At 38.0% G+C, this 20,326-nt stretch overlaps 1 protein-coding gene across 1 annotated transcript in view; it reads left to right on the top strand.

Moving 5' to 3' along the window:
- The first annotated feature begins 159 nt into the window (after window positions 1-159).
- Window positions 160-20,326, top strand: part of LOC110441512 (tyrosine-protein kinase SYK-like) — a 25,630-nt gene continuing 5,463 nt past the window's right edge. The window contains exons 1-13 of the mRNA XM_021484684.1: window positions 160-324; window positions 3,125-3,352; window positions 4,816-5,050; window positions 6,246-6,406; window positions 7,599-7,740; window positions 8,661-8,754; window positions 9,761-9,846; window positions 13,888-14,080; window positions 14,590-14,709; window positions 17,873-17,985; window positions 18,518-18,578; window positions 18,949-19,030; window positions 19,419-19,608. Of these exons, the coding sequence (XP_021340359.1) occupies window positions 3,165-3,352; window positions 4,816-5,050; window positions 6,246-6,406; window positions 7,599-7,740; window positions 8,661-8,754; window positions 9,761-9,846; window positions 13,888-14,080; window positions 14,590-14,709; window positions 17,873-17,985; window positions 18,518-18,578; window positions 18,949-19,030; window positions 19,419-19,608 (1,665 nt within the window). The 5' untranslated portion in view covers window positions 160-324; window positions 3,125-3,164. The remainder of the gene's footprint in view (window positions 325-3,124; window positions 3,353-4,815; window positions 5,051-6,245; window positions 6,407-7,598; window positions 7,741-8,660; window positions 8,755-9,760; window positions 9,847-13,887; window positions 14,081-14,589; window positions 14,710-17,872; window positions 17,986-18,517; window positions 18,579-18,948; window positions 19,031-19,418; window positions 19,609-20,326) is intronic.

Here is a 20,326-nt window from a genome sequence, read left to right as displayed (position 1 = left end):
AAGATTTAATAATATTTATACATCTATAGCAACGGAATCGAGTCACTTAAAGATACTGAAAATTCATCAAATTATAAAAAAAAAGTTGCTTTCGTTCATTAAAAAGAGATCGGTGTGCCTTATTTGTTATGTAATATTATTAAAAACAAATCCGGAACAGCCGATTCAGACTTTTAGTGACACACGTCTCTCTACTTCCTTGTTCACTAAGTTTTGTGATTTTGAAGAAAATCCCCCAAATTACGAATTCATTAGAGGTGAATGGATTGTGTCAATGAGGTAGAACGAAAAACAGGGCATATATGATTCACTTTTCACTCAAAGGTACGTTGCTTTTTGTTGATTCAACTGATATATCGTTGAACATAATTGTATCAAACACTAAACGACCAGTTGACCGACTTTGAGATTGACAGGGAAGTTGTACCTCTATTGCGCATCAGCTGACCAAAACTCAAACATATATGAACAGATGAACCCTTTTTCGTCATGCATACACACCAAAGTTTCCATATTATCCGTATCTGGGTTGTTACTATTTGTAGTCAGCATGACAAACAAGTATCTTGTTGGTTTATTTATCATCCTGGTCGGCTTCACGAAGACTTTCGCCTTGTTACCGAAACGACCTGACATCGGCTTCACAATCATATGCAGTAACTTTGCTGGGCTGTTATTATTATACTGTAAGTTAGCCCGATTTTCATCTGGCCCTAACACCAGATATTTTGACATCTATATGTCTAAGTCTAGTGTTAGGGCCAGAGGAAACTCAGGCTAACAGTAAATTAGCTGCGATATCGTAGCTTTCTTGCAGCGAGAGTTTTTTTCGTAATCCGGCCGGGGCAGACGGGGCCGGGTATTAATATTAGTACTAACAGTAAGTGTGAATTCATGAACTTAGAAAATCTTATTCCGTGATGTGTTACTGACGTAGCAATAGTCTACCATTCATAAAAATATTTCTTTAGGAATTTTTTTAGTGATGTAAAATATGTTAAAGTGAAGTTATTTGAACATCATGTAGCAGATTTTCCACAAAGGATTACGGTTGCTTCTAGCTTCGCACTAGAAGGAATTTCCCTTTAGATCAGGGGAAGAGCGTCCAACAAGGAAGTCTGGGATCGATCCCCATTGGAAGTACACCACTATATATCTTTCCTGTTACAAATTTGATGCCCAACGAAATAAACCCACTGAGGGTGATCCATAGGGTCTCATGTGTCTTCCGAGTCAAACACTTTGTTGAAGGAGAGAAGACATGTAGTGGAACCGGACTGGGTCCCTCGCTGGTGGCCATGCAGGTAGCTCAATTAGGTAAAACATCCGTCTAGATTTAGGAGAGTCCTAGGTCGAATGGTTATAAAAAATATGGACTTAACAAAAGTTGCGCTGTTGGGTCGCTGAGTTTGAACAGTTCAAGGGTCAAAACTTCCGTCAGAACTGGCGAGTTGAACTTCCCACGAAATTCCATATACACTGCCCCGCCTATTGACCTTTAATAATTAATACAAATATAAAGTCTGCATCAAGACAATATATTTTGTCTTCCAAAAAATCATAGAACTACATTACATTTATATATGTAACAGGAGATAGAAAAGTCCACAGCCAGACCAGGGTTAATTAAACCCGGGATCCTCTGAACTCTATAACTATAGATATATGGACACTCTAACCAATTGAGCTACCTGGTCGTTGATGATCGACCAAGTCCAGTTTTGCTAATACAGTGTACACATAAAAACTTTTTTTTTCTTTGTCAAAACATGTAAACCAAAAATTATGTTTATTATTTGACTGGAATATTTCCTGGAAGATATTTTTAGTACATATTATTTTTACAAGTCCAAAGTACAAGTAAGACTAGATGATTTACTAGTCCTTTCTAAAATCTTCTAGTCTTTGGACTAGAGGACTAATATTAGGGTCAAAACCTGAAGAAAATACAGGTGGAATATTTCCTCAGGAAACAGACCTGATCAAGGTTATTATTCAACTTAGATGTGGATAGATGTGGACAAATAAGGATTGAGATGTACATGTACGTGTAATGGGGGTTGGGGTGGGATAGACAGATATAGAATAATGATAAAAAAGGATGAATCGTTGGAGATTATACAGTGATAGGGAAATATAAATAGACGACAATGCAAGGATGGAGAAGAAATGATAGAATACACTTGTATTGGACAACAGCTGATGTCAGCTTTAATTTACAGTAGGAAATAGAGTAAATAGTTGTCTAGAAGTTTCCATCGAAGTGTATAGATTGTAGAAAATAACGATTAAAAGCATTTGTTTTAGTTCACCTGTTCAAATACAAGACCTTTGTCCATATTTAAGGTTACAGCCTGGGTCAAATATGTTGAAATCTTTAAACAACTTCTTCTGAATAACCAAAAGGTCCAGGGTGATGATTTTTGGCTAGAAGCATGCTAGGAAGTACATGCAGAGCTATCAAATTTGTTCAAATAAATTACCTTTGCTCATTTTCAAGGCCACATGCATGGGTCAAAACTATGTTATAAATAGTACTTCTCCTAGATAAAAAAAAAATGGCTAGGATGATGATATTTAGCCATTTAGAAAAATTTGAAAAGCTTGTTCAAAAGAATGACCTAATATCATATTCAATGTTACAAGGGTCAAATATGTTAACATGTTTTAATAACCAAAAGGTCCAGGGTGCATGGTGATATGTGGACAGAAGCATGCTCAGATGAAGGTTGTTCATGTGAATGACCTTGACATATTTTTTAAGTCACATCTTGTCGACTGTGTATAAACCTTTAAAAGTTGTTTTCTTAATAACCAAAAGGTCTAGGGTGGTGATATTTTGCAAGTTGCTTTCTGGGATAAATTAGGGCTATGAAGTTTGTTCATTTGACTTTCAATCAGGGGTCAAATTTTTAAATCTTTTGATAGGTTCTTTTGAATGACTTTGCCATCAAGACATTTATAGTTGGCCTATAGCTTTATTTTAGTGCACTTTTAAGGTTACAAGTGTGTATGCTATTAATACCAACTGAGTGTTGCAAGCCCATTGGGCCTCTTGTTTTATGAAATATGAAACATGATGTGTTTAATTTAATTATAATTAATACTATTTCAATTTCTGCAGAAAATGAGAATGTGAATGAGTGACCTTGACTGAAGACAGTATGGCCAACAAAGGGCCATGGCAGCCAGCTATCCTTCCATCCACCGTAATGTATTTCTATGGTCGGGTCACACGAGAGGAAGCTGAGTGCATCCTCCAGGGACATGGGGCTTTAGAGGGACTCTACCTTCTTCGGGAGAGCATCGGAGTCCTCGGCAACTTTGCCATCAGTATCTGTCATAATAACAAGTAAGATTTACAAAAATGATAGTCACAGGGTCATTGGAACCAAGCTGCTACCACCTTCCCCTGAGACTCACTTCCTCTAATCAATTCAGGATCTGATCATTACCACTGAGCAGGATCAGCAGTTAAACATCCTGTTTCTGAAAAACATTTTTAGGATGATTCCGAAAGATGTGTTGCAGTAATTATATAAGTCAGTGTTAGAGTCATAGTATCTAATGGGGTAATAAAAGGACATGGCCAGAAAATGTATTTACTGATTTACAATTATGAAATGTCATTGATTTGATAGAGTATTACTAGTATCCTGGTCTTTTTCATTGAGTAGTTTCATACCTTCAAGTTTAATGATCATTACATGTAGGATCATGCAATGTTTTTGTTTGCTTTTGGACAAGACTGATGTGATTAAATTATTCATGACCAAGAACTGGTTAAGTATAGGAATGTTAAGTTACAATCCAACGCATGCAACAATTAGGCAATACTTTATGTTCATAATCCCGGGCATGCTTTTATAATCAGTGCAAAATATAAAATACAGTATCTCCAGACAGCTGTAATATAATACCTGGTAATAGAGAAAAACTCTACACAATGCTTGATGAAGATTTTAAACTGGGTTTACTGGTAAAGTGGAACTGCTTATATCACTTGTACTGTGGATTCCTGAATGATTGAAACCTCTAGATCTACTAAAGCCTGTTATATATATATATATAACACAAACTGTTCGTAGGCACTTTCCTTCGTGGTTGAAAAATTAAGCCATGTAGATCGCTTTGTGGTACAAACTTTCGTGGATATCCTATATTAACAAACAGTAGACACGTAAACATGTATATATATATACGTATATCATTCAAATTTGATGTATTCATGGTTCAAAAGCGACAACGAAAACCACAAAGCTTTATACACAACAAACATTATATGTTATACAGTATAAATATATGTAGGGTGTATATATCTATACAAGACATCAGCATCCTGACCAGCAGTAAGAAATCCATGGTTGGTAAATAATCTGATTGTGATAGTGACCGACCAGATCACTCTAAAATGTCATTATATTAAGATCCTTTCCATGCAATTTAGAATGATTTCTCTCACATGATTGCAAGCACTTCAATTGTGCACATACGTTTTGTACCTGCATTCCTTTACTTTATTTGGTCTTAGTGTATGTAAGCCTTGCAGTCACTTTTCCTTTTTGTGTTTCAGACTATTTATACATGATTGTAGTTCACAAAAATAAACAATAGCAGATCTTGATTAAATTGTTTTAATAATGCGCCTGACTAATATTTTACTAGATATATCTGAACGGCAATCATTGACTTTCCTTGTCAGTTAACCCTAAATCTGTTGGTATGGTATATGGCTGTAATGTTAATAGATTGAATGTCCTAATCTTAATGTAACCCATTGCATGAAACTGCATGAGAATACCCTTTCCTTTGCAGTGTCCACCATTACGCTATAGAGAAGCAGCATGATGGTCAGTACCGCATCGGTCAAGGCCGTCCATGCAACGGCCCTGTAGAATTGATCCAGCACCATCAAGTTGAAATTGACGGCTTCATCACCATTCCTACCCATCCCTGCAACCGACTCCCAGGCCAGTCCCCCATAGCCTTCCGTGGAATGACCTATGTTGACCTAGAAAATGCGTTATTGACTAAGGCTGAGAAAGAAAAAGTAGGACATTTCTGATGTTCACAATTTAGTTTCCAGTTTTTGTTAAAATTCTCTAAAAAATGATTTTACTATAAGGTAGATTTTAAATGTCATGTAATATCACAGACCAGAACTGTACAAGAGATTCAAAACCTGATTTTTTTTTTGATGTTTCTAACAGTACAAATTCCTATTCTCTGTTAATAATACCACCACACACTTTTCATTGTTGCAGCTCTGTAAGCACAATTTTAACAAACTAATCCTGCAAAACAAACTTATTTCATGTAATATACACAAATTTTCACCAGCAACACATTTAAAATCTGTGAAAACTTTTGTAACGTTGGCCCACTATGAACTGAGAAATAGTGGCGAATTGCCGCTAAACAGGAGCTCTTATCTGTATAGCGAATAAAAATAAAACATGCGATTGATACCATTTCCTTTTACAACACATTTGTATGTTAATGACCTCAGCTGTAAGCTGTAAAAATTTTGTAGAATTCGGTTGAATTTATGGCAGTTATGGCGGTTTGAAAAATGTTGCTAAATTCAAGTACCGGGTAAGTTCTGGACCGTTGTTTGTTTTCACAATACAAACTACAATGTATTGTGAATTTCCTGTTTATGCCAAAAAGTTGAAGGGCGTCGATATTCATAATGTAACTAATGGAGAATAGGTGATTATATGATTAAACATATTCTCTTTGTAGAAATCATATCAATTATAATTAACCATTTTTATCCAACAATAAGCCCAAACCTGGTAATAAGCCCACCGTATCTATCGCTGCTCTGTAGAAATGTCAACAAATTAAATGTCCCGTAATAAGCCCTCCCTTATTGGAGTCTGGGACAACCGTATACATTTGTGTATGTTGTCTCCTTATTATTATTGCAGAATAACTTTGGTATGTGTTTCATCACTCAGTTTATATTGTATTCCTAAGTATCTGTGGTAGTAGTGTCTTTAGTTGATGTCACATGAAGCTTAGTCTAATCAAAATAAATTATATACTTGATCAATCTCCAGATGATGAAAGCACTTTGTATACTGAAAATTTCTGTTACTTATGTTTCATTCAAATGGTACTTTAAGTTATTTAGTACATTTTGACAAGATCTTCGATAGACAACAGATACACAAGTGTTGGCAAAAGGCAAGCCTCTCAAACTCTTATCTGTTAAATTCCCCTACATGTATTTTTTTCAGATTAAACCAGAATCTATCTTCGGGGCACAGCGACAACACCTGATACTAAAGGTAGCCATGGACTTACACCAGAAGCAGCCATGGTTTCACAATAGAATTTCCCGAGACGAAGCCCTTCAACGTCTAGAAAGGGACCAAGATCACCAGAATGGAAAGTTTTTGTAAGCTGTTGGTCTTTAACCAGTCTGATAAGATATAGATCTCATACTTGCATAGACATAGTATTACTATGAAATGTAAAACAGATTGTTTATAAGGAAAGAGCTTGATCACAGAACAAAGTTCACTGTAACTTATCCTTTGTTATGGAGATGTTTAGGATTGAGGCAATTCTCTGTCAGGAGACTTAAGGATCCCTGTAACTAATCCTTTGTTATGGAGATATTTTTTAGGATTGAGGCAGTACTCTGTCAGGAGACTTAAGGATCCCTGTAACTAATCCTTTGTTATGGAGATATTTTTTAGGATTGAGGCAGTACTCTGTCAGGAGACTTAAGGATCCCTGTAACTAATCCTTTGTTATGGAGATATTTTTTAGGATTGAGGCAGTACTCTGTCAGGAGACTTAAGGATCCCTGTAACTAATCCTTTGTTATGGAGATATTTTTTAGGATTGAGGCAGTACTCTGTCAGGAGACTTAAGGATCCCTGTAACTAATCCTTTGTTATGGAGATGTTTAGGATTGAGGCAATACTCTGTCAGGAGACTTAAAGTTCACTGTAACTATAATCCTTTGTTATGGAGATATTTAGGATTGAGGCAATACTCTGTCAGGAGACTTAAGGATCCCTGTCCCACTGCAGGCTAAACAAGAGTATTTCACGGTGGTTGTTCTTATATACAGTAACCGCCTCTTAATGTCATGGGTATATAACTAGCACTATTGGACTATGGTACTACTGTTTACCAGGTAGATCAGTTAGAGTGACGGCTCAACAAGCCGAGGTCCAGGTTTAAATCCTGGTCAAAGCCTATTGATTTTTTTTATACTAGAACACCATTGTATTTTGTTTTTTCATCTTTATCATTTTTTTTGAAAAAAGCCAAGCAAGGTGTAAATTTCTTTTCAGAAATGATTTATCAAAGCTATAGCTAGTATTGCAGAAAAAATCGGTTTTGAATGTATAGTTACAGTTTTTGCAATGGTACAGGGATTCTGAAATATGACTTTGTTATGAACATTTAATTAATCAATAAATCAGTATGATCTGTCACAGTTTCACTCTGCAAGTTTGAACTCAGTAAGCTCTTGTCTACGCTTAAATTTTCTTAATACATTAAGTATTCACTGAATTCAGTACGTGATTTAGATACAATGTAATTGTTTTACAGAGCAAGTTTTGTCTTTACAGAGTGCGTTTGCGTGATGATAAAAGGTCTTTTGCCCTTACACTGATGTACACGAACGAGCCACGACACTACATTATACAGAAACAACCGGGAGATAATAAGCTAGGCATTCCAGAGGGACCCAAGTTTGATTGTCTCCTCATGGTAAGGGGCATAACTCTAAACCTCTCAATGGAAAGGGGGTCTTATACTCTAAATTCTCTCAGTAGTGAGGTTGATTTATATAAATAACAGGGGTCAGTTCACAACTTCTCCAGATACACTTTCTCATTATAATGAGGGTGAGGGGCAATACAATACTTTCTCAGGAAAAAAGGTGTCTTAACAGTGCATGGGGTAAAACTCTTGAAAACACAGTGCCGTCCCATCATAGTGAAAGGTGTTACGGCACTCTCAACAACACTGGACACTGTCCATCATCAGAGTAAGGGGCAAAATTATTTTCATTAGTGTTAATTTTTTGTTAAATTTCAGTGAAACTAAAATTAATGTATATTTCTAGTTCATTAATTTCTGTCTCCTTATTTTGCAAAATTTTAATGCATTTTAATCGTCTTTTGACTGCACCTCTAATGTTTTATTATAAAAAGCCTATTTCATAGACAAAATCATTAATTGCATTGTTTTAAAATTTAATGACCAATTTTAACGCAATCACATGTTTTTCATATACTTTTAATGCAGTTTTAATGAAGATGGTGTGAAGCAGTGACTCTTATCATTGTTAAATGTCGTACTACAGTAATATAAGGCACACTGTTTTCAAGGAGGTTAAGAATAATACCCCTAACGACACATTATATATGAGTGTATTCTGACACAAGATTAAATCTTCTCAAAGCAAAGAGATCAACAGTGACTTGATCAAGGTTCCATATTAACTCACTTTCTAATAATAATAAGTAATATTGATCAGGATGTTTAAAAACAAAATGTTGGACACCTGTATTTCTTCTTAATGCTTTTTACCTCAAATTTGAAGTTGTTAGTCTCCAGGGGAAACTTACAGAGGTCTAGAAAATCTTTAAGTTCAATCAATAATCAATGTCCCTGCTGTGTTTCAGATGATTGACCACTACCACAATAAATCAGACGGTCTATTATGTAAATTAACGAGTCCCTGTGTGGTACCAGGATATGACACCAAGAGACTCTCCAGTAAGTCTCAGATAGAAAGCGATGGGGAGGAACAGAAAGAGGCTTTTGATAAATAAATGTGAAGAAGGATGGATAAGGGTGGTTGGGAAAGCGGAAAAGGACAGAGGTATGGTAAAGGGAGGGAAGGGGAAAAAAAAGATTGAACAAAAAATGAGAAGACACGAATGGGAAAGGCAGGGGATTGATCACAGTGCTAGTGGAGGGAAGGAGAGAAATCAAGAGAGGATAACAGGTGTCTATTGATGGTAAAGAACATATAAGTCTAAACCTAAAACAAGATTTAGGTCTGTGACCTATTGCCAGGACAGGAGGTGAGACATATAATGGTGAAAAGAAGAAGAATGAAGGGAGGTGAGGCAGTAGACGAGGAACGGTGTGAGGAGGGAATTAGAAGGACGGTCATGGATAAAGTGAAGAAAGGGAATGTAGAATAGGGATGAATGAATGAATATTGATAATGATGGGAAAAGCACTGGGGGTGAGGCAAGGTCAGTTGCAGGACATGTAGAAGAAGGAAAGGGAGGATAGAATGTAATGGGAAAGGGAAGATAGGAGAGAGATTAGGGGAATGGAGAAGGATGGATGGCTGTTCCACTATCCAGCAAGTGTATTTGATCGGACAGATTTCCCTTTTTCCTTTTCTGATGTGTTCCTGTTATCAAGCTGTTTCACGTGTAACTCTCGACGGGATTAACAAGGCTTAAGTATACCACACAGTTTCTGAAATCTAAGGAGGTCAAATCTACTTAATGAAATAAACCTTAGACAAAGCAAAATAATCTGTGTGAATGGATTGCATTTGTAATAAGGTTACATCACTACAGCATCAAAATATGCTGATCTAATTCGAGTGTCAATTTATCTATTTGAAGAGTGGGTAGCATTGAAATATAGCCATGTTATATTAAATTATGCAGCATGTTGTAATGGCTACCAAGAAAGTAAACTGGTAAGTTATAGAATGGATTGTTGATAATTTCATTTAAAATATCTTGTATGATTTCAGAATATCTTGAGAGTTGTAGCAACAATGTAAACTACACAAGTGTGTCCAGCATAGTACGTAACAACAGCACAAGCAGGTCTTCTAACGTAAGTTTGACTGCATTTTATTTGTTTTGATGTAATCTGTACACACCAAATCATGTATGCTAACTTTGTCACATTAATGCATGTGTATAAGCAACCTACATCCTGCCGTACTAAATTTAAATATGTAAGTAATACTACCAACCTAACTACAACATAGACAGTGGGGACAATCTCTGCTGTCGTAATGTAAGTTATACTACCAACCTAACTACAACATAGACAGTGGGGACAATCTCTGCTGTCGTAATGTAAGTTATACTACCAACCTAGCTACAACATAGACAGTGGGGACAATCTCTGCTGTCGTAATGTAAGTTATACTACCAACCTAACTACAACATAGACAGTGGGGACAATCTCTGCTGTCGTAATGTAAGTTATACTACCAACCTAGCTACAACATAGACAGTGGGGACAATCTCTGCTGTCGTAATGTAAGTTATACTACCAACCTAACTACAACATAGACAGTGGGGACAATCTCTGCTGTCGTAATGTAAGTTATACTACCAACCTAGCTACAACATAGACAGTGGGGACAATCTCTGCTGTCGTAATGTAAGTTATACTACCAACCTAACTACAACATAGACAGTGGGGACAATCTCTGCTGTCGTAATGTAAGTTATACTACCAACCTAGCTACAACATAGACAGTGGGGACAATCTCTGCTGTCCTAATGTAAGTTATACTACCAACCTAGCTACAACATAGACAGTGGGGACAATCTCTGCTGTCCTAATGTAAGTTATACTACCAACCTAGCTACAACATAGACAGTGGGGACAATCTCTGCTGTCCTAATGTAAGTTATACTACCAACCTAGCTACAACATAGACAGTGGGGACAATCTCTGCTGTCCTAATGTAAGTTATACTACCAACCTAGCTACAACATAGACAGTGGGGACAATCTCTGCTGTCCTAATGTAAGTTATACTACCAACCTAGCTACAACATAGACAGTGGGGACAATCTCTGCTGTCCTAATGTAAGTTATACTACCAACCTAGCTACAACATAGACAGTGGGGACAATCTCTGCTGTCCTAATGTAAGTTATACTACCAACCTAGCTACAACATAGACAGTGGGGACAATCTCTGCTGTCCTAATGTAAGTTATACTACCAACCTAGCTACAACATAGACAGTGGGGACAATCTCTGCTGTCCTAATGTAAGTTATACTACCAACCTAGCTACAACATAGACAGTGGGGACAATCTCTGCTGTCCTAATGTAAGTTATACTACCAACCTAGCTACAACATAGACAGTGGGGACAATCTCTGCTGTCCTAATGTAAGTTATACTACCAACCTAGCTACAACATAGACAGTGGGGACAATCTCTGCTGTCCTAATGTAAGTTATACTACCAACCTAGCTACAACATAGACAGTGGGGACAATCTCTGCTGTCCTAATGTAAGTTATACTACCAACCTAGCTACAACATAGACAGTGGGGACAATCTCTGCTGTCCTAATGTAAGTTATACTACCAACCTAGCTACAACATAGACAGTGGGGACAATCTCTGCTGTCCTAATGTAAGTTATACTACCAACCTAGCTACAACATAGACAGTGGGGACAATCTCTGCTGTCCTAATGTAAGTTATACTACCAACCTAGCTACAACATAGACAGTGGGGACAATCTCTGCTGTCCTAATGTAAGTTATACTACCAACCTAGCTACACCATAGACAGTGGGGACAATCTTTGCTGTTCTAATGTAAGTTATACTACCAACCTAGCTACAACTTAGACAGTGGGGACAATCTCTGCTGTCCTAATGTAAGTTATACTACCAACCTAGCTACACCATAGACAGTGGGGACAATCTTTGCTGTTCTAATGTAAGTTATACTACCAACCTAGCTACAACCTAGACAGGGGGGACAATCTCTGCTGTCCTAATGTAAGGTATACTACCAACCTAGCTACACCATAGACAGTAGGGACAATCTCTGCTGTCCTAATGTAAGTTATACCACCAACCTAGCTACAACATAGACAGTGGGAACAATCTCTGCTGTCCTAATGTAAGTTATTCTACCAACCTAGCTACAACATAGACAGTGGGAACAATCTCTGCTGTCCTAATGTAAGTTATACCGGGGACAATCTCTGCTGTCCTAATGTAAGTTATACCGGGGACAATCTCTGCTGTCCTAATGTAAGGTATACTACCAACCTAGCTACACCATAGACAGTAGGGACAATCTCTGCTGTCCTAATGTAAGTTATACTACCAATCTAGATACAACATAGACAGTGGATACAATCTCTGCTGTCCTAATGTAAGTTATACCGGGGACAATCTCTGCTGTCCTAATGTAAGGTATACTACCAACCTAGCTACACCATAGACAGTGGGGACAATCTCTGCTGTCGTAATGTAAGTGATACTACCAACCTAGCTACAACATAGACATTGGGGACAATCTTTGCTGTCCTAATGTAAGTTATACTACAAATCTAGATACAACATAGACAGTGGGGACAATCTCTGATGTCCTAATGTAAGTTATACCACCAACCTAGCTACAACATAGACCAACATAGACAGTGGGGACAATCTCTGCTGTTCTAATGTAAGTTATACTACCAACCTAGCTACACCATAGACAGTAGGGACAATCTCTGCTGTCCTAATGTAAGTTATACTACCAATCTAGCTACAAATTATTAATGATAGTCTCTAGATGTGTAAATACTTTTTTGTTTTTCCGATTACCATCCAAGACGGCCACCATGAATTTTTGAAATTTTTGGGAATTTAAAATTTCTAAAGGTGTTCGCTAAAGATAGCCAATGTCACCTTTCCTATTTTACATGTTTTATAGATATTTTCCAATGCATTCCAAATTTGGCATCTAGGTGTATGATGGTACCGCGAACTCAACCAGGACATTCGTTTTCTAATTAGACATAATGGCTGCCATATACTGGTTACTGATTGGTCGAAGCTCCGATGTAGTTCGATTTCGTTCAAATTTAGTATGTATGTGTAATATTATATAATATGGCATTGCAAACTCAACTGCGACATTTGTTTCCTAATTTGACAAAATGGCCACCATATACTGGGTTCTGATTGGTCGAAATTTAGATATTGTTTGATGTTTGTGAAAATTGGTTTACATGGGTTTAGGGGACTGCGAATTCAACCGCATAGGATATGTTGCCATATATCAACCACACGGAGGCTTCTGATTGGTCGAAATAGATAGTGTTTGATTTTGATGACAATCGATATATAGGACTGCAATTTAAAGGACTGCAAATTCAATTGCATACCTTCATTGCCATAGCAACCACACAGAGGCTTCTAATTGGTTGCAATTGTTCGATTTCACTCAAATTTAGTATGTAGTGTAGCATTGCGATCATTTTCTGATGCATCTTTGCGACTATATATGGGGTTGATATTTTTTGATTTTGATAAAAATTGGTATATAGGAGTATAAGGGGACTGCGAATTCAACCGCATAGGTTTTGTTGCCATAGCAACCTCATAGCAACCACACGAAGGCCTCTGATTGGTCGAAATTTAGATATTGTTTGATTTTTATGAAAATTGGTATATAGGGGTATAAGGGGACTGCAAATTAAACCACATATGTTTCGTTGCCATAGTAACTATAAGGCAACCACACGGAGGCTTCTGATTGGTCAACATTTATATATTGTTTGATTTTTATGAAAATTCGTATACAATTTATAGGGGTATTAGGGGACTGCAAATTCAACTGCATAGGTTTCGTTGCCATACCAACAACATAGAGGCTACAGATTGGTTGAAATTCAGATATTGTTCAATTTCACTCAAATTTAGTATGAATGTGTTTTATGCCTTTGTGATCCTTTTCTGATGTATCTTTGCGACTATGGGGGCAGTTTGGGGGACTTCTGTAATGGTCCCCCATTACAATGAGTACTGGTTTGTATTTGATTTTACCTATATTTAGCGTTTGATTTGTGTTTTTCTTGCACCTAATCATGATATAACATTTTTTTGACTATATTCTGTATAGCTTGAAACGGGTGGGGCATCACGTTCTGGGAGTACAAAGCGAGCATTACCTCCGGCCCCAAAAGGTAAGGCTAGCACTGCCAAGCAGAATGGGGCTTCTAATCGCCCTTCCCTGCCATCCTCACGGCGACCCGGTCTACCCCCACTGCCGGCACAAGATGTTTTAGCCAGAGGCGAGTGGGATCCCCCCGAGCGTAAGTTAAACTTTTTCCCGACTAAAACTTAACTCCTTGTGTACATACTAACCCTAGTTGTTTGCTTTTGTGTCATGTTCACTCTGATTGATGCAAATCTAAATGCAAACACTTTAGTGTAGTATTTGAGTATCGTTACTTTGAGAGGATCACTTAGATAGTATAGCCTTCTAATAGATATTTTATCTTCTTGGTTTTCCCCTGGGTCAACTCCTGTTCAACTCCCATGATTAATTAAAAATATAACCTGTATCTAAGAGGGATTGGGTTATCTCAACCATTTAGGGCTAACATTTTGTAATCCAAACCAAGGTGCAGACCAAAGTTGGGTTGTAACAAATCTTTGCTCAAGAACAATAGATCAGTGCTTAAAAACCACTAGATGAGGACGAACTCCAGGTATACTTTCTATCTATAATTTGTTTGAATCAAATTCAAAAATGACTAAAACCCATTTAAAAAGATTATTTTACGATGGTAATTAAGTATTCATTCTTTTTGAACTACAGATACATCACGAAATGGAATGGACATGGATGAGGTGGACTCCAAGATCTATGACACAGTGCCCCGTAACAAAGAGACCTTCAACCTGAGGCGTGACCAGATCACACTGGAGGGGGATTTAGGTAACATAAAGTTAGGTTTTAAACTTTATCAATGCTCCAGATTTCGAAACCTTAATGGAAACAAGGTCTGTGGTATATCGTATTTTCTGTTTAAGAATTCTTTTTTCTTCTTCTGATATTCAGTATTACAAAATGAACAAGGTGGTTGTCATGTATGGGTTGGCAGTAAAAGGCACCAAACGTCAGGGTGGGAGTCATGTATGGGTAGGTAGTAAAAGGCACTAAACGTCAGGGTGGGGGTCATGTATGAGTAGGTAGTAAAAGGCACTAAACGTCAGGGTGGGGGTCATGTATGGTTTGGCAGTAATAGGCACCAAACATCAGGGTGGGGGTCATGTGTGGGTTGGCAGTAAAAGGCACAAAACGTCAGGGTGGGGGTCATGTATGGGTTGGCAGTAAAAGGCACTAAATGTCAGGGTGGGGGTCATGTGTGGGTAGGTAGAAAAAGGCACTAAACGTCAGGGTGGGGGTCATGTATGAGTAGGTAGTAAAAGGCACTAAACGTCAGGGTGGGGGTCATGTATGAGTAGGTAGTAAAAGGCACCAAACGTCTGGGAGGGGGTCATGTATGGGTAGTTTGAAAAGGCACCAAACATCAAGGTGGAGGTCATGTATGGGTAGATGGTGAAAGGCACCAAACATCAAGGTCGAGGTCATGAGTGGGTAGATCGTGAAAGGCACCAAACATCAAGGTCGAGGTCATGAGTGGGTAGATGGTGAAAGGCGCCAAACATCAAGGTGGAGGTCATGTGTGGGTAGGTGGTGAAAGGCACCAAACATCGAGGTGGAGGTCATGTGTGGGTAGGTGGTAAAAGACACCAAAGATAAAGGTGGAGGTCATGAGTGGGTAGATGGTGAAAGGCACCAAACATCAAGGTGGAGGTCATGTGTGGGTAGGTGGTAAAAGACACCAAAGATAAAGGTGGGGTCATGTGTCGGTAGGTGGTAAAAGGCACCAAACATCATGGTCGAGGTCATGTGTGGGTATGTGGTAAAAGGCACCAAACATCAAGGTCTAGGTCATGAGTGGGTAGGTGGTAAAAGACACCAAAGATAAAGGTGGGGTCATGTATGGGTAGATGGTGAAAGGCACTAAGCAGCAAGGTCGAGGTCATGTGTGGGTAGATGGTGAAAGGCACCAAACATCAAGGTCGAGGTCATGAGTGGGTAGGTGGTAAAAGGCACCAAACATCAAGGTTGAGGTCATGTGTGGTTAGGTGGTAAAAGGCACCAAACATAAAGGAGGAGGTCATGAGTGAGTAGGTGGTAAAAGGCACCAAACATAAAGGTGGAGGTCATGTGTGGGTAGGTGGTGAAAGGCACCAAACATCAAGGTGGAGGTCATGTGTGGGTAGGTGGTAAAAGGCACCAAACATCAAGGTGGAGGACATGAGTGGGTAGGTGGTAAAAGGCACCAAACATAAAGGTGGGGATCATGTATGGGTAGGTGGTGAAAGGCACCAAACATCAAGGTGGAGGTCATGAGTGGGTAGGTGGTAAAAGGCACCAAACATAAAGGTGGGGATCATGTATGGGTAGGTGGTAAAAGGCACCAAACATCAAGGTGGAGGTCATGAGTGGGTAGGTGGTAAAAGGCACTAAGCAGCAAGGTTGAGGTCATGTGTGGGTAGATGGTGAAAGGCACCAAACATCAAGGTCGAGGTCATGAGTGGGTAGGTGGTAAAAGGCACCAAACATCAAGGTTGAGGTCATGTGTGGATAGATGGTAAAAGGCACCAAAGATCAAGGTCGAGGTCATGTGTGGGTAGGTGGTAAAAGGCACCAAACGTCAAGGTGGAGGTCATGTGTGGATAGGTGGTAAAAGGCACCAAATGTCAGGACTTTATAGAGTGGAGGTAAAAGGTCATCAAATGTCAGAGTAGAAGTCAAAGGTCAGCAAATGTCAGAGTAGAAGTCGTAGGTCAGTAAATGGTTCAAAGGACAATGGAGGTTAGTAAATGACAATAATTGTTAAGATATATTAACTGATCAGTTTTCCATACATGATATACTTAAAGCTTGTTTATCTGTTATCTGCTGCCCCAACTTGTTCTGAATCTTTTTCCCTTTCAACACTGGCCAATCTGTTATCACACCGATGAACCAGATGATACAGTTGTGGGATCGCACAACGTTACACGATGTGCGGTGTGCGCACGATGTGTGCACGGTGTGTGAACGGTGTGTGCACGATGGGCGAACGATAAAAAGCTGTACAATCATTGCTTGCGCACATATGTGTTCACGATGGACGGACGTTGTGCGATAACAATCGTGGTTGGTGTAAATTGAGGAATGCCTTAACAATTTATACTGTTTCGTGTTTAAACATATACACATGATATTTACGTATGTTTCTATGTTCTAGCAACATCTATAAACTTTTCTTTCTGTCTATAAATTCTTATGTTTAGAAATTGTGTTTTCTGTGTTTCTAAACAAACTTAATCGACGCATGTAAAATTACAACACAATCCCGTATACAGGTAAACATAACCACTTTGTACATGTACCTGGACCGTAGTTTTCCTCCCGCCTGGGGCACTTACGTAACTCGTCGGGTAAGGCCGGGGGTGTGAAAATCCAGTTGAAGGGGAGCTATATAGGCAAACGAATGCAAATAACAAATACTATTTATTACGGCCAAACGGTATCGCCTATCAGCTCTGTGTGTCAGGCACTGGTCAGGTAACTCCGGACACTCATAAAATTGTTATTTACCTGTTCTGTAACCTTGGAGCCAAAGCCATTCTTGACAGCCTAACGGTCGCTGTAAGACTGTGTAACACGCATTGTGAAGTTGTATAATCTTGATTATTGTGATGAGACATTACAGATATATACACAGTGTACATAATCGCTTACAAGCCTTCCGTATTTTTGTCATTCCGTAATTTTGATCTATAAATGATACCAAATCGCACAGTTGTGCACACCATGTGTGGACGATGTGCGGACGGTGTGTGAACGATGTATCCACGGTGTGCGCACGCTGTTTTTGGTGCGTTGTGCGGTCCCACAACTGTATCTCATTATATATTTTTAAGGTATCACTTAAACCCTTTAGTTGGCTCAATCATCAACAGATATTGTCTTATGACCTTTAATGTTACTTGTTAATGTAAAATCCCTTATAAATTTATAGGAATGTATTTTTGAGCAGGTTCTGGACAGTTTGGGTCGGTGAAAAAGGGAATGTGTTCAATACGTGGAGGTCAGACGATTCCTGTAGCTGTGAAAACTTTGAAGAATGAAGATGTCTCCGGTCAAGCTGAGGTTAGTACACTCGAGATGTAGGTCACCCTTTTGTCACTGACATGGGTCTGTTGCTAGCAGGACTAGACTAACAATTACATTGGAGCACATTCAATTTATTCAGAGGCTGCCATTTCCAAAGAATGTCAGGAGTAATAATGAATTTACACAATTAATATTACAACAATTCTTACAAAAGCAAAGATCCATATATATAGGTATATTAAGACATACTTTTTGGTTGTTAGTGTCTATACTGTTATTTCAAATCTAATGCTCTGACTGACTTGATTTTTGTGTATACTTCATTTTGTTACCTGTGCCTATAAGGATGGTATTTCAATATTAACAGTTATTATTTGAACTTATTTAATTGAAATGGGCCTCTTCTTGCCAAGATTTCTGAAGTTTATATTTTCAAGTGGTTTAAAGAAAGTATTAATTAAAAGTTTGCAATCAGGTATGTATTTTATGGTTATTTTTGCCATTGTACTATCTATGTTTGAAATTATTGTGGCCAGGTAGTGAGCTGTGTTATCTTATCCTTTAACAGATGATGAAGGAAGCAGAGTTTATGAGTCAACTGACAAATCCTTACATTGTCCGAATGATTGGTAAATATGTGATTAATTTATAATAACTTTGATTCGTTTTATAGTGGATTTTGTCTGTTAACACAATTTACCAGATTAATCACTTCTTGTCATGAAACATGGTTTCTTCATGTGAAAAAAGGATAAGATTCATAAAAGTACATACTATATGTACAGTACATATTAAATATGCAAATTCATAAGCAGCCAAAAATATTACGGTAAAGCATCGGGCTGGAGAGCCAAGGATCGTGGGTTCAAGCCCCAGTGACGGCACTATCATTATCACTATTCCTGGTCCTACTACATAACAACACTCATGTGTATACAACACAAAACCACACGTGTCTCATTGCTTTGTTTACTGTAAGAACTGCTTTGATTTGGTCAGGTGTGTGCAAAGCTGAGAGTATCATGCTTGTCCTGGAATTATTGCCCTGCGGGCCTCTCAACAGTTATTTAAAACAGAATAAGTAAGTAATAGTACCTCATTATGGATGGTGAGTTTGTCTAACAGTAAGTCCATGTCCCAGCTCTGATTTACTCAAATAGGTTTTACATACCAGAGTTGTTAAAATATAGAGTGTATCACCAAACCGTCATTTTTTTATTCTTTGAAAATTCACAGGGTGAGTTAATATTCATTTATGTTTAAACCAAAGCAAAAATATTGATTGGCATTTCATATTGAAAACAACAAAAAGCAAAATAAATAAATAACTAAATAACAACGTACATGTCTGGGTTACATAGATGTCTGGATTATAAGTTAAGATCATGTCATAAATCTTTTTTTTTATAAACTTTATATTTTTTCAAAGAAAAACAGATTTTCGTACTTTTAACCTTTGTAATCAACAGAGACACACCACAATGGAATGTGTGTGAACTCATGTGGCAGGTTGCGGAGGGTATGAACTTTTTATCTGGCAAGAAGTTTGTTCATCGAGATCTTGCTGCCAGAAATGTACTACTAAGCAATCGACACACAGCCAAGATCAGTGACTTTGGGATGTCAAAAGCATTGGGCAGGGAAGGAAATTACTATGAGGTATGCTGTTTCTGCCCACTCTTACTGTTGAAGATTGAAGTATTAAGACAATTTTATGATGTTCTCATTGGTTGATGTTTGAAGACAATCTAATTTGGTAGTCATTAGTTGATTGTTTCTGAACATTTTTTTTGTACTCTTAAAGGTTGATGTCATATGACAATATAATGTTTTCTTACACTCTTATGAAAAGAGAAAAAGGCTTAAATATATATATGCTGGCAGTTAGCGAGGTTGCAAATAGAAAGAGAGGCATTGTATTGAGGTTTTACTGCACTTTTCTTTGATTCTATATTTTAACAATTTGAAAATATACCAGATGTAAGTTTTGCTTTAGCTGGTTGTTTAGCTAATTATTCTTTGAAAATCATGGGCCCTAGTCTGTGTTATAAAGTGTTGCGTGTAACCCACATGGTTTCCTGTGTATTTAAGAAGGTAAATCTAAAGGTGTACCTGAGGCCAAGTAAAATGAAATATTCTAGGGATTTTTAACCTCCCACCTAAACAATTTTATCTCCCTCGAATGCACTTAAACATCCTGTTTGAATGCGCTTTATCACACCTGTCTATTTCATAGGCAGGTATTAATACCAAATTTAAATCCCATATTATTATCTAAAAGGCCTAAAAATGAGAAATGATGAATACAATTGGTCTGAATAACTATGTTTGGTATATTTTGTAATTGCCACAATAAGCCCCCTCCCCCCCACCCCCC

Source organism: Mizuhopecten yessoensis, unplaced genomic scaffold, assembly GCF_002113885.1.
Source record: "Mizuhopecten yessoensis strain PY_sf001 unplaced genomic scaffold, ASM211388v2 scaffold716009, whole genome shotgun sequence".
Lineage (NCBI taxonomy): Eukaryota > Metazoa > Mollusca > Bivalvia > Pectinida > Pectinidae > Mizuhopecten > Mizuhopecten yessoensis.
Note: the sequence above shows the minus strand (reverse complement) of the source record. Positions and strands in the feature narration are given on the sequence as shown.